At 44.3% G+C, this 24,202-nt stretch overlaps 10 protein-coding genes across 10 annotated transcripts; 4 read left to right on the top strand and 6 right to left on the bottom strand.

The window, feature by feature from the left end:
• Window positions 1-1,279: 1,279 nt before the first annotated feature.
• Window positions 1,280-5,425, bottom strand: KUCA_T00001270001 (uncharacterized protein; the record flags this gene model as incomplete). The annotated part of the gene is made up of 1 exon (XM_022605891.1): window positions 1,280-5,425. The coding sequence occupies one exon, from the start codon at window positions 5,423-5,425 to the stop codon at window positions 1,280-1,282; it is 4,146 nt and encodes a 1,381-aa protein (XP_022457315.1).
• Window positions 5,426-7,582: 2,157 nt separating this feature from the next.
• Window positions 7,583-8,317, bottom strand: KUCA_T00001269001 (uncharacterized protein; the record flags this gene model as incomplete). The annotated part of the gene is made up of 1 exon (XM_022605890.1): window positions 7,583-8,317. One exon carries the CDS (start codon window positions 8,315-8,317, stop codon window positions 7,583-7,585), a length of 735 nt encoding a protein of 244 aa, XP_022457314.1.
• Window positions 8,318-8,821: 504 nt separating this feature from the next.
• On the bottom strand, window positions 8,822-10,027 carry KUCA_T00001268001 (uncharacterized protein; the record flags this gene model as incomplete). Its single annotated transcript, XM_022605889.1, has 1 exon — window positions 8,822-10,027. The coding sequence occupies one exon, from the start codon at window positions 10,025-10,027 to the stop codon at window positions 8,822-8,824; it is 1,206 nt and encodes a 401-aa protein (XP_022457313.1).
• Window positions 10,028-10,561: 534 nt separating this feature from the next.
• On the bottom strand, window positions 10,562-12,325 carry KUCA_T00001267001 (uncharacterized protein; the record flags this gene model as incomplete). Its single annotated transcript, XM_022605888.1, has 1 exon — window positions 10,562-12,325. The coding sequence occupies one exon, from the start codon at window positions 12,323-12,325 to the stop codon at window positions 10,562-10,564; it is 1,764 nt and encodes a 587-aa protein (XP_022457312.1).
• Window positions 12,326-13,937: 1,612 nt separating this feature from the next.
• KUCA_T00001266001 (uncharacterized protein) lies at window positions 13,938-15,425 on the top strand (the record flags this gene model as incomplete). The annotated part of the gene is made up of 1 exon (XM_022605887.1): window positions 13,938-15,425. One exon carries the CDS (start codon window positions 13,938-13,940, stop codon window positions 15,423-15,425), a length of 1,488 nt encoding a protein of 495 aa, XP_022457311.1.
• Window positions 15,426-15,653: 228 nt separating this feature from the next.
• KUCA_T00001265001 (uncharacterized protein) lies at window positions 15,654-17,812 on the top strand (the record flags this gene model as incomplete). The annotated part of the gene is made up of 2 exons (XM_022605886.1): window positions 15,654-15,716; window positions 15,773-17,812. The coding sequence occupies 2 exons, from the start codon at window positions 15,654-15,656 to the stop codon at window positions 17,810-17,812; spliced, it is 2,103 nt and encodes a 700-aa protein (XP_022457310.1).
• Window positions 17,813-17,953: 141 nt separating this feature from the next.
• KUCA_T00001264001 (uncharacterized protein) lies at window positions 17,954-19,543 on the bottom strand (the record flags this gene model as incomplete). The annotated part of the gene is made up of 1 exon (XM_022605885.1): window positions 17,954-19,543. One exon carries the CDS (start codon window positions 19,541-19,543, stop codon window positions 17,954-17,956), a length of 1,590 nt encoding a protein of 529 aa, XP_022457309.1.
• Window positions 19,544-20,657: 1,114 nt separating this feature from the next.
• On the top strand, window positions 20,658-20,909 carry KUCA_T00001263001 (uncharacterized protein; the record flags this gene model as incomplete). Its single annotated transcript, XM_022605883.1, has 1 exon — window positions 20,658-20,909. The coding sequence occupies one exon, from the start codon at window positions 20,658-20,660 to the stop codon at window positions 20,907-20,909; it is 252 nt and encodes an 83-aa protein (XP_022457308.1).
• Window positions 20,910-21,215: 306 nt separating this feature from the next.
• On the top strand, window positions 21,216-22,535 carry KUCA_T00001262001 (uncharacterized protein; the record flags this gene model as incomplete). Its single annotated transcript, XM_022605882.1, has 1 exon — window positions 21,216-22,535. One exon carries the CDS (start codon window positions 21,216-21,218, stop codon window positions 22,533-22,535), a length of 1,320 nt encoding a protein of 439 aa, XP_022457307.1.
• Window positions 22,536-22,590: 55 nt separating this feature from the next.
• Window positions 22,591-24,045, bottom strand: KUCA_T00001261001 (uncharacterized protein; the record flags this gene model as incomplete). The annotated part of the gene is made up of 1 exon (XM_022605881.1): window positions 22,591-24,045. One exon carries the CDS (start codon window positions 24,043-24,045, stop codon window positions 22,591-22,593), a length of 1,455 nt encoding a protein of 484 aa, XP_022457306.1.
• Between the last annotated feature and the right edge of the window lie 157 nt (window positions 24,046-24,202).

The following is a 24,202-nucleotide window of genomic DNA, read 5'->3' as shown; positions in this document are numbered from 1 at the left end:
TTGCAGTAGGGTCGACCTTCATCGCACTTCACGCCACGCCTCCGACATGTCCAACAACCCGTAAACCGCCTTGTCCCTTTCTTGAGAGAACTCTCTCGCTCAGACATGCCAGTATAGTCAAAAAAGATCCTTTGCCGGAGGGGTTAAAGAATAACGAATTACAGATAATTTGGGTGATGCTGTGGAAGGGCATTACGTAATTCCGGCCATCGCTAAAAGTTGCCAGCCTCTGGGGGTTTTGAATCTGATCTGCAATCGGAAATCTACCATCAGATTGAATAAGGATGCAACACCTCTAATATAAATACACTTCAAAACACCTGCACTTCGTAAATCCACCCGTAATATTGATATCGAACACACAAAAGTTTCCGTCGCATATACCTTCCCCGCTCTCAAAATATTCAGTTTCACGCTCAATAGCATCGAACTCTCCCGTGAGGGTTGATATCACTACGGCAAAGTTTTTCAACAAGGTCAAGGGAGACAGAGTCCCAAACCCCACAGTTGGGGAACTCAATGTGACTGTGCCTGTAACTGCAGACAAGATTTCTCAGGTGTCAGAGGCTACCTACCGGCTGAAGTTGCTGATCAGATCTGGGATGATGCTCCACATTTTGACGATAAAAAATTCGTAGGTAGCCTCTTTCCAATGGTAGCATCTAGAGTTCGTGGAATTCTGAACAAATCGAAGACGGCATGTGTGAAATACATGGCTCGTCCGTTGTACCAAGAGGTTGCGGCCCGTTCTCTTGGCAGAAAAACGCCTGTATCATGGGAAAAGAGCTCACCATCGCTTACTCGGCACCTCATCTCAACTTGGATAATAAGGCAGGTGCAACAGAGGCAAAAGAAGCTCATCTGCGATAAGATAAGATAAGGGGCAAAGATCAGGTAGTGCACAGCTCAAGGGAAATATTGGTCCAAGCACAGTACATTTGAAGTCTTGATCATTTTTCTTTTTGCCAGTCAACATGATATTGGTGACAGATTTGCATGTGTTAGCCTGCAGTCAGCATGTACAATCATATGACAGCTTGTGTATAGGACAGCTGGGAAACTGGAAGGTAACATTTACTTATTGGTAATTGGTGGTTGGCAGTACGCACTATTACCACATTTGACTAGAGGTCTATTAAAGAAGGCTATCGGGCATCAAAACAAAGATAAGAACCACGACGTCCCAGATACATTTAGCACAGTTCAAGCAATACGTCAGTAATCTTCAGCAATCTCGGGTGAATCTTCTGCTCTTCCTGTTAACCAAAACTAGAAGCTTCTAGTTTTGTTTTTCAAAATCCTCAGCTACAACACCAGACTTGTTACACATTTGTCTGAAGATTGTGCTCTCATCCTGAAACAATGCCCATGGTTTGTCAAACTCGCTAATCTCACCCTTATCTAGCACCAAGATCCGGTCGTAATTCACAATCGTCTTGAGTCTATGAGCAATGCACATGATGGTACATCCGGCAAACTCAGTGGAGATAGTGGTTTGGATCTTAGAGTCAGTCTCGTAGTCCACCGAGGAAGTGGCCTCATCCAAGATCAATATCTTGGAGTTACGAACCAAAGCACGCGCTAGAGCGAGTAATTGGCGCTCTCCAAGCGAGAAATTAGTTCCATCGTCCTCAACGTTCTGACCTAGGTGAAACTTATGCAGATTCTCATCGTCAAGGGTCTGGTGTTTGACCTGATCCAGCTTTGAACCTTCGATCAGACCACTTCTGCGCAACGCATCCCACAAGAGCTCGTCTTTATGTTCGTGGAAAGGATCCAAATTGCCCCGGATGCTGCCGCGGAACAAAACTGGATCCTGCGGAATAATCGATAGCCTCGATCTCAAGTCATGCAATCCAAGCGTACTTATGTCAATATCATCAATCAAGATGCGACCTCCGGATTCCATCTCTGCAAGTCTGTACAGCGCCGTCATAATCGACGACTTTCCGGCACCAGTACGTCCACAAATTCCAATCTTCTCTGCGCCCTTCACGTCCATATTCAGGTTCTTCAACACCGCAGGCAAACCTTGGCGGTAGCACAATGTCACATTTTCGAATTGAATACGGCCATCGTGGGGCCATTCAGGGGGTGGAGTCTTTTCAGAGATCTTGAACGGAGCTTCCTGGACAACTCTAAAGCCGTAATATTCCAATCTTTCCACCGAATTCATCTCGTTCTCAATCTGTGTAGAGACATTCAGCAACATGGACATCATTCCCGCAATATTCAGGGTATAAGAGAGCAACAAACCAACAGAGGCCGGCGAGATGTGAAACACTCTCATCACGCAAAGAAGCGATACGATTAGAACCAGCACCGCCGCCAAGACGTCGATTCTGATAGACAACCAACGCATATTTGCAAAAGTCAAATAGTAAGCCTCGTTCATTTTGTCAATCAAGGCATCATTGCGAGCAATGAACCGCTTTTCAGCCTTATACGCCGTGATAACCTCCATTCCTTGCAACGTTTCGTTGAAGTTGGAATACACGAATGATCTCTGTAGAGCTTCTATCCGTTTGACCTCACGAGCCGATGCTTGGTAATAGGAAGCGCAGGCAATATAACAAAATGCCAGAATAGGTACTGAGATCGCAAACCACGGCAAATATATGATACAAAGAACCAATATTCCGGTGATAGTTCCCGTGAAGTGGACCAACAATCTGATTTGCTCGGGAAGCTCATTATCTAGCACATCCGTATCCTTGGTAAACCTGTTGAGAATTCTTCCCATAGGCGTAGTATCCATGAACGACATAGGCACGTGCATTAGTCGTCTGATGGCATAAATATTCAGAAGTCTGGAGGCTGTATTGGTAAGATATACCAACAACGAAAATTCCAGCACCATGAATACAATTGTGAGCATGGTGAACATCACGTAAATACCGATAAAAAAGCCATTGCTGCGATCGAACTTCTTCTCGGTCCAAAACGTCAACCACGTGTTGGTGAAGAGCGAGCAAAAAACGGAGCAAGCCACTAGACCCAGCAATAAAGGTATGATTCCAATACCGAACGCACCCGCACCCAATTTGAGGTATTTTCCGTAGACCCCTAACTCGATCGCGTTAACAGCACGATCTTCTAACTGCATTAGCACACCGTCTGCATCTTTGTGTTGATAGTCGGAATTTGATTCGGCTTCAGCCAGCGATTTAGTAAGGGTTTGGATTCTGATCAGTTCCTTCTCATCTTCTAGTTCTGGTCCGGAATGAGCAGCTTCACCTGATTCGGTTGTAGTGTCGTTTTTCTCCTGCGTGCTAAACTCCATCAATTTGGTAAAGCCCTCATTACGGGCAAGCAATTCGGCAGTAGTTCCCACATCAATAGAGCCATCTCCATTTAGGAAAATCACGCGATCAGCAGCAGAAATCAGCGACAACTGGTGTGTAGCCAGCAGACGCGTTTTGTCCTTCAAAAGCCCCAAAAGACACTCGTCCATGATGTGTTTTCCAACACGTGCATCCACAGCACTGAGAATATCATCCAAAAGAATGATATCACGATCAGCATAGACTGCACGTGCAAGATTAAGTCTTGCCTTTTGACCTCCGGACAGCGTAATACCCCTTTCACCGACCTCGGTGTGATCTCCAGCCGGTAGGAGGTCCAGATCAGCCTCCAAAGAGCACGCATGGATCACATTATCGTACTTTTGCTGGTCAAACGGCATTCCGAAAGAGATATTATCCTTAACAGTGGCATTCTGGATCCAGGGGTTACCGCAGAGCAATAGATCTCCAATAGTGGCCACATGGCCTTGTGTGCGGTGCATGAAGCCAGAGAGGGCATACAATAAAGAGGACTTGCCCGACCCAATGAGGCCTGTAACCACAACAAACTCGCCTTTACGAATATCCAGGTTTATGTTGTTCAGTCCAGGGAAACTCGTGCTTTCGAGACCCTCCAATGACGGATCGGGCTTCCGTTCATTTTCAGAGACTGACTCGTTAGTTGAAGCAATGTCCTCTTCGTCAGCATCAAACGTTTCCCATTCAAAACTAGCGTTGACTACGCGCAATACCGAGCCGGAACTTTCCATCTTCTCCTTGATGAGGGAGAGCTCAACCTGTGAATCTTCCTCGTCTATGTCACCAGAACACACGAACTCCAAAACACGCCTGATACCTATGAGAGCATCTGATCCGGAAGCAAGGGCTAAGGGCACCATAATCAGTTGCATTGCTAACACCTGAAACAGCGTCAGGGATGAAAAGATATCGGCGACGCTGCGCGACGAGTTGATACCGTAAAGCACCAAAAACGAGATCATCGAGCACACAGTGGGCAACGCGATGGCGAAAGCCACCATAATGTTCCGCATGATTTGCATCAAAAACACATTGTGCATCTCCGCAGTACGGGTCTCCTCGATATTCTTTACATACGACGGTTCCCACGAATAGTACTTAATCATCTTGAAGTTCTTGAGTAGCTCCTTCACCAAATTCACCCGTCCATCGGTGAACTTGTTGGCACGAAGCCGGAAGAACATCAGTCTTTTGATGGTAGAACCAAGCGCTATCAGAGCCAAAAAGAAAATTGCGATTCCTACCAATGACGAAGGACCGATGTTGATAATCAACAAAACAATCGAAACGATTGCCGGAACTGGGAAACAGAATAAAAACGGAAGAAACCCAATGGCAAAGTCGATTCTTGCCAGATCAGTTCCCATGATTGAATTCACTTTACCGGTAGGAAAATCGTGGCGAGATCTGCCCGTCTGTCTGAAAGATTTCTCCAGCATGAACTTGGTAAGAATGGCTTTAACCTGTGAACCCGTCACCATGGCGTGGTAAAAGTAATGGTTAACCATAAGCCCTTCCAGGGTCACGAAAAGAGCACAGCCAATGGCATAGCCAACTCCTGTTCCCACATTGGGCTCCAGGCCCTTGGCACGTTTCGTCACGTAGTTGATCAGGGCCTTTTGTAAAAGAGGAGCTGTTGTAGAAGCGAGATCACCAATCGTTTTGAGCACGCAGGCACCCACATATTGGCGAAAGAACGTCTTGAGTAAGATAAGGCCAAACTTTGGCCATGGATACACAAAATCCGCAAGGTCTTCGTCCTCGGTCACAGTTGACGTTTCGAACGTTTCACCACGCGCTTTACATTTGGCCTCGAGGTGAGCCTCGCGTCGAGCTGCCAGATCTGGCTCGAATTGGGCAAGAAAAACGGAATAGTAGTGTTCCAGTTTGAGTTCGTCAGTTAAGTACCATAAGTCCTCGGGCTCAAGGGTTCTTCGGTAACCTTTGTGGAGTAGTGGGTCTAGCCATGAGAAGAAAATCTTCGAGAGGATATTCGCACGTTTGAATGGATATTCAAGACGATCTTCCTCTTGGGTTATCGGTGGAACCTTTTTAGACAATGCCCAACTGAGTATCCTTTTCTGGCGCGGAGGCTCAGACATGTTTGTGGTGAGTGATTCAAGGTAACTTGGACTCACAACTCAGGTGCAATAGCCAATTGGTCGTCAGTTGCGGGTGTGTCAGCTGGAAACTAGGGCACGAGTAGCAGTTGGCGAGGACCAATAATGGTGGGTTCAATTTTTATCAAAATCAACGAAGCTATAATATAGCAGGTCTCACGCAGAGGAAAGCAACGAGCACCGGGTATTTGACAAATACCGTAGCTGCAACCGTATATCAGCAATGCAGCTATAGCGCTTGGCAGAGATCAAATAAAGTCTGGTGAACTATATTCCGATAATATTCCGAGACCTCAACTATGACTCAGGCAAGTACAACCACTACCAAGAAAAGTTCAGAACTTGATAAATGGCTTGCCTGACACAGGTGATTGTAACAAGCAAGGAGCCAAACGTAGTAGTTATAGCTTGATTTCAGGGATCAGTAATTCCAGAATCCAGTGCAGAATATACTCGAATTGAAAGAATAACTCAAGTTGATGCAAAAAACAGGTGAGGTATATGGGAAAAGGTGGCGCAGAGATCTTGAAGACAGCAAAAATCTCGCCTCTCCGCTTTTCTCAAGGGCCCAACAGCAGTCGTGTGAAAACCAGAGCGTCGGCCCAAAGCCGTTCGATCGGGTGGCTACATTTGCTATATCCGACGCTCTTTAGAGGGCAAAACAAAGATAACAGGGCTGAAGGGGGTGGCTATGCGATTGGCGGGGGAGGGAGGGCGCTCTGATTAAAATTGATTTGAATTCAGCTTTGGACTTGATGAGACAAACGTTTCTGAGTTCTGTTTTTGGGATTTTGAGATCTTCACTTAACTGAATCTTACGTTATCAACCCCAGAAAACCAGGACTTGGCCTGCATTACGGACGCCGGCGGATGCTTTGTGGGGCCATTCGTTTTCCGTTGAAAATATGATCGGTAATATATCCTTTACCGGCTCTTTCGGAGGGTTTTTTTTGATATCGCCAAATAGGCCCAGGGACCTCGTCGTTCATCAAGGATTATGTCATCAATAGAGAAACTTAACTCCGAGGAAAAAAATACGCAAACGCAAGCCCTTCTCGGAGTCCATGCCTGCTGTGTTTTTATTGTCTGTTGCGTCCACGTCGCAAATGGCCGCACATGCGTGCTTAGTAAAATATTGTTCCTTCGGAAAAGGACATTGGACATACGATGTCAGACAATCAATTGTTGATCAATGAGATAAAACAAAATCGCATTTAAAAGGATGTTGCCAATGCTATAAGTGCACCGTTGGATATATGCACAATCCGAGAAATTTAAAAAAGTGGTAAAGTAGATGATTTAGCATCAATTGATTAATGTGCAGTTCTCTCCACCGTAAATACTGCAGAAGTTTGCAGCTGATTACCAAAGCAATTTGTGGGGGCACGCACACATGAGATCCCCAAAAGGCAATCATCACAAGCAGACCCGGGAAAGCCCCTTTTGTCAGCAGCATTTGAAATTCCTTAACAAAAGACTTGATCCAGATGCTAAAACTTACAACTATATGAAGCACCATTGTGCAGTTGATCTTGCACACGAAGTGTTTGGACTCGACAACTAGAACTCTCAGATAACGTTTATAGAGCAAGGCTATCTTGGCGAGGAACCATTTACAGTGTGAAATGCAGTGCAACTGTTAGAGAGCAGTCTAGAAATGGCTCCTATAAATATGATTTTGGCTGTGGCTGTGCGATCAACGCCAGCACAGAAAAAGGCTTCTTCTGAAGATAACAGATCCTCAATGCAATACGGCAATGCAATGGGGAGATTGCATCTGTGAGAGTATTCGTACCATGCAGTTCAAAGCCGCATCACCACGCCTATCACTCAACTAGCAACACAAGGTTCTAGCGCCCACCAACATCGACACTACTTATCTTGCCAAAGCGGTCTCTCAGCTTCAAAGTCTTTGCATGAGTCTTCTGTCACTGCGACACCACAGGTACCATCAAAGACCACGAAGCGTACGAAGGAAAAAAACTCGAAAGACGATACCCGTTCCTCCAAACATGCTGACAAAGAAGCAGTAGAAGACGGAAGACCTTATTTAAGGTTTCCAGCTTTAGCAAGCAGAGAGACGAGGCTCTCTAGCATCTGGTACTGGCCCAGTCCAGGTAGGACTAGCCACGAGTAGCTTCAGATTTGGGCGAGTCCTCCGTCGACGGCGACCTCACTGGCAGTCATGAAGCTGCTGTCATCCGATGCAAGGAAGGCAGCAACGGCTCCGATTTCTGACGGATCGGCCATGCGCTGGAGAGGGTTCATGGAAGCGAATACCTTCTGGCCCTCCTCACCTAGTGCTTCTTTTGCAAGTTCGGTTGCAGTAGGCCCAGGGGACAGAACGTTAACACGAATGCCGGTACCCTTCAAGTCCTCGGCCCAGCTCCGTGCGAAGTTGCGCAAGGCAGCCTTACTGGCGCTGTAAAGACCCATACCTGGGGCACCAGTGGTTCCAGCACTTGAACCGGTCAGAATGATCGAACCGCCCTTGCCCATCAGTGGCAGTGCCTTCTGAACGGTGAAAAGGGTACCCTTTACATTGGTTTCATAGGCTTCGTCACAGTGCTCGACGGTGATCTTGCCGAGGGCAAGTTGACTTCCTGTTCCAGCGTTGGCAAGGACAATGTCAAGGGAACCACGCTCGGCCTTTACTGCGGCGTAGAGACGGTCGAGGTCCTCAAGATCAGATACTGAACCCTTAACAGCACGGGCATTTGACCCAAGGTCCTTCAAAGCTTTGTCAAGTGCTTCCTGACGGCGGCCAAAGATGAAGACAAAAGCGCCTTCATCGACGAAGCGCTTTGCGGCTGCGAAGCCGATTCCTGTAGCACCGCCGGTGACCACAGCGGTCTTTCCATTTAGTCTAGACATGTCTTGTATCTTTTGTTGAAGTTATACGAGAATTGTAGTTGTGTTGCAAGACAAACTCAATTTTGAAAACATGGCAAGGATTAGTTATTATATACTGCTTCCTTTATAAATTATCGGCTGCTTGCTCCGATGACAAATCATCACCTGTTATTGACACTTCGATATCATCTAAATTTGCTGACAAATTTCATAAGCCTTCCGCTTAACAAGGCTTCGGGAATATATTTGTTTCATATTCCATTGCATCATCTGAAGTGCAGACGTGGAATGCATATTTCAAGCCCATGACGACAAGATCATGAAGAGAGTAATGTGGTCCTGTGTGTTCGTGTAGATAATGTGGGGTGAAGGTATGGAAGCAAGTCAGTGCGAAGCCGTCCCTACTTCCGTCAGGTAAAATAAAATAGAGCTTTTATTCAGGTAAACAAGCAAACTCACGTTGAATCTTGCCTAGCTGTGCAGTATAATTGAGTTGAGCATAAAGATGGTTTTTGAATTCTATCTTTATGTAGTGCTGTAGCCCTGGAACTTAACCTCACTATAGAGTTTGGAATTTTCAGCCAAATATGGACGCTCCGCTTGTGCAATAACTCTGGTTCCATGTCTTGTCTTAGGAAAGTAATCGAAAATTCCAGTGTGGAAGTGCGAACGATTGTCCCAAACAGCAACATCGTTTAGAGACCACTTGATGCGGCACTGAAATTGCAAACATCTTCTAATGTGGTCAAAAAGGTAATCCAAAATTGACTTGCTGAGCCGCTTTTCTAAGCCGACAATCTCAGTGGTGAAGTTCTCAGCCACATACAGAGATTTCAGTCCCGTGACTGGGTTTGTTCTCACAATGGGATGTTCTGTTTCGAACGCAGGTCTTCTGGTCTCCATATCCAATCTTGCTGCGACTGCGGCCTGTCCAAGTCCACTGCTTTTGGCCTTCAGGGTTTCCAACCAAGCTCTGAATTGTGGATCAAGAGCCTCATATATTAGATATCCATTGGCAAACAAAGTATCACCTCCTATGAAGTCGCCGTTCTCAGCTTGAGGTAAAAGGTCGAACCTCATTGTGGTTAAGCCGGCACTGTTAAGCTCATATGGAACGTCGGAGTGCCACACTTGTGATCTTAGACCGTTCAGCGAAGTCTCGTCCTTATACACAATATGAGACCAAGGCAAGTCAGGAATGATTCCACTTTGTTGATGTATATGTGGTTCTCCAAAGTAAGAGGTAAACTTGATTTGCTCTCTGATGAAAAGGTCATCCTGACCTCTAAACACCACAACTCCTCTTTCAGCTGCAAGGCGAGCCAAGTCATTCTTCTGTTCATCGCTGAGTTCAGTGAGCTTCAAGCCAACAATCTCGGTACCGCAGTATGGAGTTAAATGAATAACTTCTTTGGCAGCCCTGAGAAGCGCACTCTTCTCAGGATTGGAAAGAGCACCCTTATCCTGAAAACCGGTTTTCTCAACATAAGGTTCCATTTTCCATTGAGAATAATTGGGATACTGAATTCCCTGTTCTTTTGCATAGAGATAGGCAGATACTCCATCCGGGGTTCTGTAGTCTGGAAATACCCTGCGAAGGTCTTCTGGAAGAGTAAAATCAAATGACTGGTTGGACCATCTTGGCTTCCCATCAGAAGAATCACCAACAGCTGTGAGTCTACCATCTCTCGAAGAGGTCGAGTGTTCTTGAATTTCGGTAACACTAGACATCGCAAAGCTTAGCCAAATGATCAATATGTGGTTCTGCCAGAACAAAACAGCGGAACTTTCAAAATATAAAGCAAAATCACGGGCATAAGATATTTTCGAACCCCAATCAGTGCAGACCCCTAACTATCCATATGTTTCTCCGGAGTGGTCTTTGAGTTGAGAATTACAATGCTTATGCGTTAATTGTGGAGCAAAATGTCAAAATTTCCTAAGATATTACCGCACGGCGGGCACCTTGCAGGAAAGCCACAGTTTCTTGGTTCCTGCATTTTTGCCCTCCGCGAAACTTTAATCGAACTGGTTGAGGAGCGCTGAACAGAGTTCTGGCTTATTTTGAAGGTTGATACCCTTCTGCATCTCTGTGAGGTTGAGTAAAAATATAATGTCCAATGACGCTTATTGGAAGCTAATTAAAGATATGAAGTACATAAAACAAAGAGTAAAATTTCACACATAAAGTAGTATGAGACTTAGAGAATTATAGCCTGTACATTCAAAGTGTTGCAAATCACTGAAGGCAGCAAAATGCAGTAATCAATGTTCGAACAAGTAGTCCAATCTCTTGTTACCATCGTGTCTGTGAGTGGATATGTATTCTTCCTTCTGTTCATCGGACAATTTGCTCCATTTCTCCTCCTTTGTCTTGTTTCTCCAAATGTAGTAGGCTTTGGCAAAAAGGAACAAACCAATATTCATGACACACAGACCAATGATAACACGATTTCCTCTGTGATAAAGTGGAGCATCATCACTGCGGTAGATGTAACCCCCAGCAATACCAGCAAGCTGGACAGCGATGTTCGACATTGGAGCAGATATTGCCCTTGCTCTAACGGAATAAGACACCCTAGAACACCATGATACTATGATTGCTTGAGCTGATGGGTTTCCAATAGCAAAAAACATGATCGCATACTGTGCCCAGGGCTTCAACGTAGACGCATGAACGTACTCGACAACAACAACGATGAGAATCCACAACTGTGGTATGATACAGACTAACGATCTCTCATTCACTGCTTCAGATAGCAGTGTAATACCAACGAGGGTGATACTGCACATAGCCTCTATCGGAATGTTCAGGTAGATGATGGTGTTTCTAGAGAAATTTAGCTTCTTCAAGTTGATGTTCAGATACCTTTTGATGGGATTTTGAGGAATCTCAAAAACAAAGGAGAGGATAAGAACAGGCCAAAGGTCAAAGTCGCTGAGAGTTTTGAAGAACTGTTTAACAGTGATACCTTCCCTGTTGTGCATATCTGATTTTGAGGGGTCATCACGAAGAAGCCTGTTCGTGATGATTTTCTCTTCTCGCTCAGTGAAAATTCCGTTTGGATTGAATTTAGTCTTTGTTTGTGTGGGGCCAGGGACCATGAAAAAAAAGGCGGCTATTCCAATCGCCAGTGTGATCAAGCCGTCAAACAAAAACAACCATCTCCATCCTTCTTTGCCATGTAAACCTACTTTCAAAAAGGCAATGGCGAGAAGATTGCTGATGATACCCGAGAAGTAGTCAACAACCCAGAAAAGCGACAAACGGAAACCCATTTCCTGTCTTGTGTAGAAATAGGACATATACTGAACAGAATCAGCAATGAACCCTCCTTGAGCAACACCAAGCAAAAAACGCAAAGCCAAGTACGACTTAGTTCCATTCATGAAAAACTGGAATAAGGCGATAAGACTCCATATGACCACTTGAATAGGAATCCACCAATCAGGTCCAAACCTTTTGCCAATCATTTGCGAAGGAATCTCGGAGATGATGAACCCCACCGATCTCAACGTATTTCCGTTATTGTAGTCGTCTGTTGAAAGACCAATGTCCTCCAACAGTCCGCCTGCAACTGCCGAACTTAAATTTCCTCTGTCAAGGTTCAACGCAAAAAACAAGGCACCAAGCATAGTGAAAATTCTGAAATCAATCTTTTTAGTGAGTGCTCTATCCTCCTTGAAACTCCATCTGAGGTAGGGATCAAAAGATTTATAGTTTTCATAATGCTCCTTAGGATAGTACTGTTTGACAACTTCCCAGTCAGGGTCTTCAAAGTACGATCTTCTAGTAGCAATTTTGTCATCGTTGTTTGATTTTTTTTTGAAGAGGGACTTGAACTTAAGAGACCAGCTATCGTCAAACTGAACTGGTTCAGCCAGCTCTTCGATATCCTTAGGGCGATAAAAAATATATCCATCTTCTATCTCCTGCCCTTGACTGTCTGTGTGAGAGACTGTCTCCTCAGCGACCACACTCACATCTTTGATATCCAAGGAGATTTTCTTATTATCGTTGTCACTCATTATGGTTTTTTCTGGTAGTCTGGGTGCGGTATACCGAGTTATCTACAACTTTCCCGAACCTTCGGTACATTTATATACTACCTGGACCAAATGCTCCTCGGCGAGCCGTCCACATGCAGGGAAATCTGCAAATGGACCCTTTAAAAAATTGTGGATATTCTAGGTACCTTTTTTTGAGCCCTTAAAGGGTGGTGATACATATCTTTTCTTGAATAAGAAAGCGTGACATAGACTTATCCTGCTCGACCATCTCCCACCATTGTGAGAACTTGGGCAGAGAGTCAAAGTCCGCACGGCTTGCGATGGCACGGCTCGGGGTTTGTTGTACATTATCTCCTTGAAGTAGGTTCGCACAGTATTCAGAATTAAATTTCAGCCCACATAATCTCTGATGATTAGTGGCGGAGGGGTCGGAATAAGCTTTTATGATACGCCGTGACTACTTGTTACAGTCTTCCTTCATGCCTCCTTTATGTATAGTATCTGGCAGGTGATCAGAAATTATTATACGCTTTTCCAATGGACCTTAACGAGACAATAAAGTTTTCTTCGATGCTCATTTGATGAAACGTATCGGCGAGGCGCTACCGACGTACTTTTTTGCATCATTCGTGGACATTCGTCGCAATTGAGCTGATAATCCGTGTATGCTTCGTCCGCATTGTGATCTGGCATAATCTAAAGATTATATAATGCGTTTGTCCACAAAACCCTCGGTAGGATCAAGCTCAATCACCGATACCTGATTTGAAACATCTCATTCTCCTAGCAGGCAATTCTGCAACATATCGTGTGCTGCACTCCGTGGGAGGTAAATTACGTTATTCTTCATTAATGTTCACCATCCTATCCTCATAGTCCGACGTCTTGGAAAAAGCCGTTCACCTACAAGGAGATGAGCAGTAATTATATTTCCGCCGGAATAGCGCCTTTTTGTTTCTCCGCCGGATGCTCCCAAAGATGAGAATGGAGACAGTCGATTGCGTCATCGGGCAGTCTCTCTTGTAGCCAGCAGTTTTAGCCAGCGAGGCAACACAATTTCTGCACTCGGTTGAAATCAGTGCGTTACTAAGTAGTGGAGCCATATATTAGCACGACAGAAGTCTCAGTTTTATCCTTTGTCGAATCAAGAAGGAACGGATTTTTTCCTCCCAGATAAGTTTAGTTAGTTCGGAAAAGGCCCTCACTCAGAACATATATCTTCAAATCCCTTCAAAATTATTTAGCTTCCTGTTGGATATCGGAAATTTTGGCCGAATAGATAACAGACAAGACTCGTATCTTTCATCAATACCCTAGAAGATGATGTTTCGTCGCCGACATCCGAAAGAAATGCCGAGATCCGTAGTGTCCTACCACCGAGACCCGTGTATTTTTTCTTAGCTGTGGCTCTTATTAGCTTGACATGGGGCAGAAATGGCAGGGTAGTTCCCTCATTGGACAAACATTAGACAGTTTTTGCACCTTTCCGAAACTTTATCAACACTCTTGCTTATAAGACAAAACACGCAAATGCTTGATGTATAAAAGCGCAGAGGTTAACCAAGTCGGAATTGTTGGATTCTTTGTCTGATCATACATCTTCCGCTCCAAGCTAACGCATTTGAAAAAGATGAGTGACGAGGTTGAAAAAGCTGACAGTGACGACTTCAAGGATATTGGAGCCGCAGGGCTCACTGATACCATCTCTATGAGAGATGACCCCGACCGCGAAGAGCCGCGCTTGGAAGCAGAGAAATCAAATTATTTCAAATTTGTTCACGATCCCTGGGTTCAGATTTTTCTGATCAGTTTCATTAGTTTCTGCAATCCAGGAATGTACAATGCTCTCACTGGTATGGGTGGATCTGGACAGGTGGATGGTACGGTAGCTGCTAACTCTAATGTGGCAACCCATGCCTGTACAGCAGGGTCGGCTTTGATCTTGGTTGGAGTTTTCTACAAGTACATTGGGCCACGTTTATCTCTTTTGATAGGCGGCTGGACTTATGCTTTATATAGCGGTTCCCTGCTTAATTACAACAGAACTGGAAACGGTGCTTTTGTCATTGCTGCAGGTGCAATCCTAGGTCTCGGTGCGGCGTTCTTCTGGGTTGCACAAGGAACAATTATGGTCACTTATTCAAATGATCAAACAAGGGGCCGTGCGATAGGATTATTCTGGATTGTGTTCAATCTTGGAGGTGCAATTGGCTCTCTCGCAAGTTTTGGAATCAATTACAAGTCAAAGAAAGGAACAGTTACAGATTCAACTTACGTTGCATACACGGTAATCATGCTTTTTGGGTGGGCTTTATCTATATTTGTCTCTCCAGCTGGTTCCCTGAACCAAAGATACAAAGGATATAGGGAAAAAGAAATCTCCAAGTTAACATGGAAAAGTTTCAAGGTTACTGCTCGCCAGTCGCTCAGAATTTTGCTAGACTGGAGAGTCGTATGCCTCTACCCTATGTTCTACAATGCGAACGTATTTTACTCTTACCAGCAGAATGTTGTTAATGGGGCCACATTCAATCTCAGAACCCGTTCGCTAAATAGCGCATTATATTGGATTGCACAGATGCTTGGCGGTTTTTTGATTGGGTTTATTTTAGACTTTTCCCTCATTGGAAACAGGAGAAACCGTGCTTTATGGGGATGGGGTACGCTTTTTGTCACCGGCATGGTTATCTGGGGAGGTGGGTATAACTTCCAAGTCTGGTCCGATGAGAGAAAGGCACAAGGTATCGTACAGACAATTGACTACAAAGACGGGACCATATACGTGGGCCCTATGTTCCTGTACTTTTTCTATGGTCTGTACGACTCGTTTTGGCAGGGATTCTGCTACTGGATTATTGGATCACTTTCACGGGCGCCTGCAATAAACGCTGTGATTGTTGGCAGTTATTCCGCTTTAAAACCTGCTGGTGGAGCCATGGCGTGGAGAATCAATGCCCAGGCTGTCAGCCCAATGAAGCAATTTGCAATGAATTGGGGGCTGACAATAGGATGTCTGTTAGTTGCCTTGCCAGCTGTGTGGGCTCTGCCTAAGACAGAAACTGAAGCTATTATTCACGAAGAAGGGTTTGAGACAACGGATGATACAGTCAGTGCATAATACATAACAATAAACTTTACCAACTTTATTAGCGCAAATAATTATAATTTACGTATCGTCAAATCCAGGCAGCAGATTGAGTCAATAACAATCTATGGTAGTGCAGACTGAACGTTCTTAATGTAGTGCTCCAAACGAACAACGCTCCCGTGGGTTTTATCAAAGGAGCGACATCCGGCACAGCGACATCCTATCCTGCATTACGCATTACGCATTACGCGTATCGAGATGGGGACAGAGATAGGTATGCAACAAGAAACTATAAGCTGTCAGGTTTGCAGGAAGCGAAAGGTTAGTCTGATACAATAGAAAAGCATCAACTGTAGTGTTTACTAATATCTTATCAGATCAAGTGTGACCGTCTCGTCGGGGGATGTTCTCGATGCGCCACGTTTGGGGAACTATGTTCGTATACCAAGGGTGAGACTGGACAAAGCCCCAGAAGAGATCCCAACGAGCTAAGCCAGGCTGGATTCGAGAGAAGGAGAGTGTGGAAATCTTGTGATGAGTGTAAGAGGTCCAAGTCAAAGTGTACTGGGGGTACAAAGTGCCAAAGATGTACCAGGCGGAATTTAGACTGTTCGTTTGGAGTAGCACAAAATATCCAGCCTGCGGATAATAAAGACGTTGATTTGATACCCGCATGGATGCGCTCTGAGTGCCTTCCTGAACCCATTGTGATAAAAGAATTAGTTGGCATTTTTTTTCGGAGGATACACACAGCGAGATGTTTGGGCTTCATTCATATACCAACGTTTACTGAGCAAATGAAAAGTACTATCGACAACGGAGGAAAGGACAACGCCCTACTGCACATCATTTGTGCACTGGCAGCGCCTTTTTACCTTCACGAGGTTTTAGCTCCGGAAGTGACCAATTCTACTTTAGATGACCCTCCGCAATATTTTATGGCAGGTGACGGGTGGGCCACTGCTGCACAAACTCTCTTATTATCCAGCTTTGGGAGCACAAGCATCGAAAAACTAATGGCAGCGGTTTTGCTGCATGATTATTATCTGAGAGTTGGAAGTCATGGATCGGCATTTTTCATATCTGGATTGATAACACGCTATGTTCAAATTCTCCAACTGAATATTGAATACGACTACGATATTCTTTGCGAAGATGGAAGAGTATCATGGGCAAGCAAAGAGAGTAGAAGACGTTTAGCCTGGGCCTGTTTTTTACTAGATGCATTCATTGAGTGTGGCATAGATCAGTTGAGATTTATGTCAGCTTCAGACATGAAAATCCAACTGCCATGTGCCGAGGAATTGTTTATCAATAATATTCCTTGTATCACAGAGACCCTGAACAAAGGAACCATTCTACCTTTTTTGCGGACGAAGGTAACTAACGCTGCGGATAAGCTTGATGTGAGAGCATATTACATTAGATGTATGGTCATCAGGGCAAAAATCCTAAGATATGTGAAACACTTGGAAAATGAGATTCCTTGGGAAGCAAATTCAACGTTTAAAACTCTTGAAAGTCAACTTATTGATCTAGAAGCTTCGTTGCCTCCATCATTAATTATGAACAAGGAAAACACTTATCTCCATCAAGTTTCTGAGACTCTCAATCAGTTTTATGGCCTGCAAATAATGCTCGCACAGTCTTTCCATGACTTGCATAGGGTTGCAGTGCCGCAGCTTGTCTTTCCAAACTCAGCGACACAAAAAATAAGAGATAATGCGCCTAAGAGTTTCATACATTCTTGCTACAAGACGTGCACTTCTTCAGCTGTTCGCATAGCCTGTATGCTGAAGGACTTGTGGACTTGTGAGAGGATGGATTTGATTGACTTACCTTTCCTGTCTCATGTCCAGGTTTGCAGTAGAGTGTTGATCACATGTTTGACAACGTGGAATGACTCTGAGCCACTTTTTCCCATATATCCAGATAGGTTTTATACCAACCTGCTGGAATCAAACAGGAATATACTAGGATATCTTCGGTCGTTCTTGAAAGCAGATCAATACTATGAGTCCGCAACGCTCTCATTGAAAGTGTGGGAAAAGTATTTGGAACTAAAGAACTCAAAGCAGTTACAACGAGTTAATTCCAATAAAGACTCATCCGTCAATCCTCCACAATTTTCACTCGAGTATATTTTGAATCCGCTGGGAACTTATCCAATGGCCCGCCAACGAGCTGCGGAAAAGCATTCTCCAGAAACTTTACTTTCACCAGTTTCGAATCTGCAACAACTTCATGATCAGCAACAGGCTCCTATTTCCGATCCGTTTGACAGGGAAGTGGCCGAAACTGCAAATGGTTTAAATATTGAAGAATTCATTGACTATAGCTCGGTCGGCAACCCTTTTGGAGATTGGCTTGGCGAGCTAACAAGGTTTGATGCGGTGGGGTTCCCGATTGCTAACTAGATTAAGTTTTATCATTTCGCTATGATCTGGTGGCAGTGCCAATTTCTTTCCAAAACTTCATGATTATCTTGGGCTTTTCTCTACATTCCTGTTCTAACTATAGGGAGGAGTATAATCAAAAAGCAAATTTCCGTATATATTCTAGTTCTCGAGCTTTTCTTCATACTTTTCTATAACTTCGATAGAAAAGTGCTTCCGTGCATAAACGAACCAGTTCACAACGGCGACGATGACAGCAGCACATAACACAACAACGGTATAATTCATGGAGTTAGCGGTAACTGGCACGTAGGATGGAACACATAACCAGGCTGACGCAAACAAGAACCACAAAATACAAATGATGTTGATTGGTCTTCCCCATCTGCCAAGGCTAAATAAAGGTTTTACTCCCTCTCCGTATCTGTCCTTTTTGAAGACCAAAGCGACAAATGGAACTAGATATGCAACATACATGGTGGAGATGTAGCTTCCCGAAATAGCATTCAATGCTGTGCTTGATGCAAATACAAGAAGACCCAGCAAAGAGCACAAGGTTGCATTGAACAGTAATGCCCAGACAGGTGCATTAAGTCTGGTATTTACCGAGCCGATGGCTCGTCCAAAAGGAATACCTTCGAAATTTGCAAAGGCCATGACCAGACGGCTGGCCGATGTAACGACTCCCATACTCCCGCAGATAAATCCCACAATAACAATCAGCGCAGATACTATAGCTAATCCGTCATTGTGCAAGGAATCCACATAGAGCTGGAAAAGGGGAATCCCACCGACAGGGTCAAGCAGATTTTCTGGATTGACAATGCAGAAGTTGTAAACCAATATTGCAACAAATCCAATCAGATATGCACCTGAATAACCATACGTAATCACGGTTGGGATATTTTTTCTGGGATTTGGAATTTCGTCCGTCATGTGACATGCACCATCAAACAATGCCAAGGAAGCAGTGGTAGGCAAAATACTGATGAAAAACACAACACCGTTTGAATTCCATCCTGTCAGGTTGGTGACATCCTTGAAAGCGAAAGCGGCGGTTTGCTTTGGGTGTGCTCTGGCCAACAACGCTACAAGCGTAAAAATTGTTCCAAGGTTGAAAATATATGTCACAGCTCTGGCCACCAGAGGAATGAGTCTCGTTCCAAATATGTTAACCACAGCTGATAATGTCACATTAGCCAGGAAAACCAGGTAGTAGTGATAGGTCTGGCTCACATAACCCGGATGACGCATTTTGACTAAACCCAAAACGAGCTCAGAAACAAAAAAACTGGTGGCAGTTGCTCCAAAAATCCAACAAGCACATGATAAAATACCACTTAGATAGGCGAGGGCTCTGGCATACTTTCGAGGAGCGTACAGATGAGACCAGTAGATTAAAGCAGAGGAGTGCGGATTAACTGATGCCATCTCCGACATGGAGTAGGCCGTGAGCAAGCAAAAAACACCTGCAAACAAGTACGCATAGAAGAAGAATGGAGCTCCCCCAACACCAATAACGGTGGAGAGATACGTGCCCAGTGTAATTGGTGTACCTATGGATGAATAGACAATTCCAACTATACCCCAAATATCGAAGTTCTTTTCCAAGGCACCTTCGATCACAGAATCTTGAATTTTGAGAGCCTCTCCTGTCTCTGAATCTGGGATTTCACTTATTTCCAAGCCGGTACTTGACTTGGAGTTATTTTCATTCTGGGGTTCAAGTCCAACTTTCAGCGAGTCTGTCATTGTTCGGCCTTAGCGCTGCTTTTCATGAAGGATGACCAGCCGGTAATTGCGGTTTATATATGTTACAAATTGAGAGCTTTTTATCCAGTAATAGTTCTTAATCTTGTAAGCAGTCTTTGAAAATACCAAGCGATAAGAGAGATAAGAATGACGTGTGTCGGGTCCAAAATCTATCTCGAGATCAGGGCTCGGGTTCGCCTGCCTCAATTCTTGATTAGGTGTTTTCCCTCAAACATCATCTCTTCAACAGACATACTCAAGTCATATCACTGCTAAAGAGATACGTTTTACAGCCTTTGAATACATTGCAACAAGGCAGCTTTGACGAGCGGTCTTGATCTAGATTTTCCGCTTGTACAGACTCTTCAAACGTAACCATACATGAGCTCTTCTGAAAGGTGGTGACATCGTTGATTTGTCTCCCTCTCTTACAAGCTTTGGGGAATCGTTATGGCCCGATTGGTGTTTCTTGTTTACCCGGATATATATTCTCCGACCAGCGTGTGGCAAGCGCAGAAGTTTAGGCACGCCAGTGCTTGTGTCAGTAACAAACCAAAAGCGTGCAGATAGAGGTGATAGTACGATCTGCGGCTATCTTGCGAACTGCCAACTGGCCCAGTGAAAGTCTTCAACGGTATGTTATGTTACTTCATTTGCTTGAAGGTATCGCCTTCAATAAAAAAAGGTAGAACTGTTAGCTTTTCTGTAGTCGGTAAGTAACTAGAGCTTGGCATGCACGCGACCCATCTGGGATATTATTTCAAATAGGCTGAATAAACAGTTTTTGACGTGCACTCCTGGTGCATCTGCGGTACTTCCCTACCAATGCATAACTTTGGTCTTATTTTTTTGCGTTGGCTACCTGTGGATTTTGACGACATTTTTGTTTTTCAGTCGAGAACACAAGTCATCTATTAGTCCCGTCTGAGCTACTGTACATTTGTAAATATTGAAGCGGAGATGGCATATCTTCCAGATTACTTTTGGGTTTGCCACAGCAACGGTGGCGCATATAGTAAGCGATATATCCTCCCTTTAGAATCAAAGCCAACAACAGTCCAATTTTCTTCCCAGACTTGATATTTGTTTCTGCCTACCGTTTGCGCATTTTGGGATGGCAGTCGATCCCGGAAATGTGCTTAGCGCCGTCTTATCATTGTCTGTGATAAGTCTATGTTTGTTAAATGAAGTCTATTTCAAGATTGGTCATGACGGTGGCTTATTAACTTCAAGGACTACGAGAGATGTCTTTCGGGATGCACAAATGGAGCCAAAGCCTACCGAGCCAAAGCCTACCGACTCTCAACCCATTCCAGATGAAAGGCAATACGACTATTCGCCTATTGGCGATGATGATGGTTGGTGATAGAACGCAATTTGGATCTATTTACGTGTCAGCTTTAGATACTTGGCTCCCTAAACTATCATAGAATCAATTATTTCCATCGAAAGATCAAACCTGTCGCCGTACTAGCGTTATCAAAAAAACATCTTAATAGATCGGGCATTTTGATAGTAAATGTGGATTGTTATCTGCGGCTGCACCTTCCCCGCGGCAACTCCTGCACAGCCACGTTACGCGTCGGACATGCAAAGATAAGCAAAATTGGTTAAATAAGAGTCGAAGAAGATCTTCTTCGTTCAAATTCCTTCGAGTCAACACTCAATTCCGATGGCCAACCCAATTATTGACAAATCGTCCTCCATTCTCATAGTGGGGGCTGGAACTTTTGGACTCTCCACGGCGTTAGAGTTGGCAAGGGATGGCTACACTAACATCCACTGCTTCGACAACTACGAATGTCCTTCCCCGATTGCAGCAGGAAATGACAGCAACAAGATTTTTGACTACGATGTCCATGCACCTGATGAGCAGATCAGCCCGGGATTGCGAATCCGGTTGGAGGCCAGGGACCAATGGAAGGCAGATCCCATCTACAGCCCATTCTACCACCCGGTAGGGTTCATTTTCGCCGCATGTTCAGAGAAAATTCTCAAGAAGGAAACTGAAAAGATCCGTAAATTGATCGATAAGGGAATTGTGGACTATGAATATTTAGACTCGCCTGAGAAATTCTCCAAGCACATACCGGTGTTGAAAGGTGAGCTCCCCGGCTGGAAAGGATACAAACTTAACAAAGATGACGGGTGGCTGCATGCGAGGAACTCGCTGAAGTCGGCATACGAGGAATGTAAGAGACTTGGTGTAAAATTCACGTTTGGTGAAGATGGAAATATTTTGGACGTGCTTGCAGATGACGCAAATATTGCATCTATCGTGACTAGGTCTGGCAAAACTTTTGCAGGAGATAGAATCGTCATCACCGCAGGTGCAAACGCCGTTAAAGTGTTAAGCTTCGAGAAACAACTGCAGGCCAAATGTTTCACACTCGCTCATTTCAAGGTCACCGAGGAGGAAGCAGAAATCTTTAAGGGATCGCCAGTTATGTTTAACTTGCAAAAGGGGTTCTTTTTCGAGGCCGACGAAAATCTTGAGATAAAAGTATGTAACGAGTTCCCTGGTTATACAAATCTGGACAGCCACGATGAGTCTATTCCGTGGTTTACTGATGAAATCCCCGTGGAAGCTGAGGAAGGAATCAGAGAGTATCTGCGCGAGACATTGCCACAATTTGCCGATAGACCATTCGTCAAGACTAGAAGTTGCTGGTGCACCGACTCTCCGAATAGAGAGCTGATCATATGTGAGCATCCTAAGTTCAAAAATGTTGTTTTGGGCTCAGGAGACTCTGGGAAGTCATTCATGCTGATGCCTGTGATCGGTAAGTACATCAGCAAAGTGGCTATCTACGGCCAGGACGGTTTGAGCGAAGAAGATCGTGAATTCTGGAAGTGGAGACCAGAAACCGCGTCAGACAGAGACGACGAACAAAGCAGATATGGCGGCTCAGGAAAAGTCTCCGATGTTAAAGACATCAAAAAGTGGGTGTCGGCAAGCAAGCCTACTCCCCATGAGGTCAAGGTTGAGTAATTTCAAGTTCCAAACAGAAATTATTTAACGAAGCGGCCGGAAATATAGATCGTCATTAGTTTGAATAGTTTGCGAAAGTCGTGGTATACTTTTGGAAATCATTTTCGGGGATTTCATCCTCATAGTTATGGCCATTCCAAACGTCATCTTCATGGTATCCGGCTTCCTGATATTTTTGTCTCACAGTCGCCTGGATCGTCTTGGTTTTCTGTCGGTAAAAAGACACACAGTGATCTTGTATCTGTTTAAACGGAAACATGTAGGGAGAATCAATGGTGGTCATGGCAGTAAGAAGGATATTTTCGTACCTTTTGGACTCCAAAAGATCATGTCTCTCGAGCCTGGCAGTCTCGTTCAGGAGAACCTTCTCCTCAAAAGACTCATCAAAATCCTCGTCATCAGAGGCATCTTCGGCTTGTTTTTCGGCCTTCATCAAGAAATGGGATGATTGCAAAAAATCGTCTTTCATTTCCCAAACATTCATCTCCTGTTCTATCTCTGAGTCGGTCTCAGCATCAGGACTTTGCACAGAATGATCAGATTCTGTATTCTCAAGCCGAGCTTCTCTTCTTTCTGTCAGCCAATTCTCGTACTCACTTGGTGTGAACTTCGTCTTGATACGAGTACCTGTCTTTTCATCACCCCGATCCAGTTCCAACTTCAGACGCGGGACAATATTGTTCCAGTAATCAACCATTGACGTTGGTCTAAGTTTTGACAACCCTAACGTATGACAAGCATGGAAAACATCATCAGAGTCAATGTCGATCTCTTCCACACTTTTACTGGGTGAACACAGCATCTCATGCACCTTCTTTTCCATAATCTCCGCAAGAAGCTGTCTTACCATAACCCTCGCCAGGCTAGTGAGCATTTCTAGAGATCCGGTTGATACATCCATCGGGTATTTCTGGTTATGAGAGTTATCCGTGATTTTATTCTCTCTAAAAATCGATGTGCTCAGGTCTTTTGCGGTTTGAAAATCGAGCAGCGCTTCCTGGTTCTCTTCCCACAGTTTTTGACGAAGAAACGAATTGTCTTCATGAGGGAACTTCCGCAATTGCCAAGCCTGGTATTCTTCCAATTGAACAAACGTGTCAGACATCTCATAAGCAATTGGAATGTCCTTCATTTCTAATTTTTTGGTCGTGTAGAGGGAAACCCATCGTATTTTGCTCTCTCTCTTTAAGAGCTTATAGTAAGTGAGGATCTCAGGCTTAGACTTCTTCCTCTCTAATCCCTCATATATCAGGTCCAGCCGATGGATTGAATATATGCTCAAAAGATGGAAAAAAACGCTCTTTTCCTTCTGTGACCAAAACGTACCCTCTCTGATTTTCTTGCTTCGACTAGCATATATGCATCTTCGCGTGGATATGTATGAAGGTAACAACCCAGCTCTCGGTAGGCCATGATCAATTCTTTTCTTTTCGAGTTCCCGTTTTCTGAAACTCTCATAAAACGGAATCCGTCTGGGAGTTCCTTTGTCAAAACCTGGCAGTTTTTCCATTACTTGGTGGAAAAGAAGATTGTAATTACACCCATAAAGAAGTAATATATGCTCTTAAGTAAACTTAAAACTGAAGCGGCTCTGATCTGAAAAAAATTTGGTTTCCACGATCTTTTTCATCTCTTCTGTATTCTTTCTCTTTTATAACCAGCCAGCC

The sequence above is a fragment of the Kuraishia capsulata genome, genomic scaffold (genome assembly GCF_000576695.1).
Source record: "Kuraishia capsulata CBS 1993 genomic scaffold, Kuraishia_capsulata_scaffold_1, whole genome shotgun sequence".
NCBI lineage: Eukaryota > Fungi > Ascomycota > Pichiomycetes > Pichiales > Pichiaceae > Kuraishia > Kuraishia capsulata.
The sequence above is the reverse complement of the archived record's forward strand: the minus strand, read 5'-3'. Positions and strand labels throughout refer to the sequence as shown.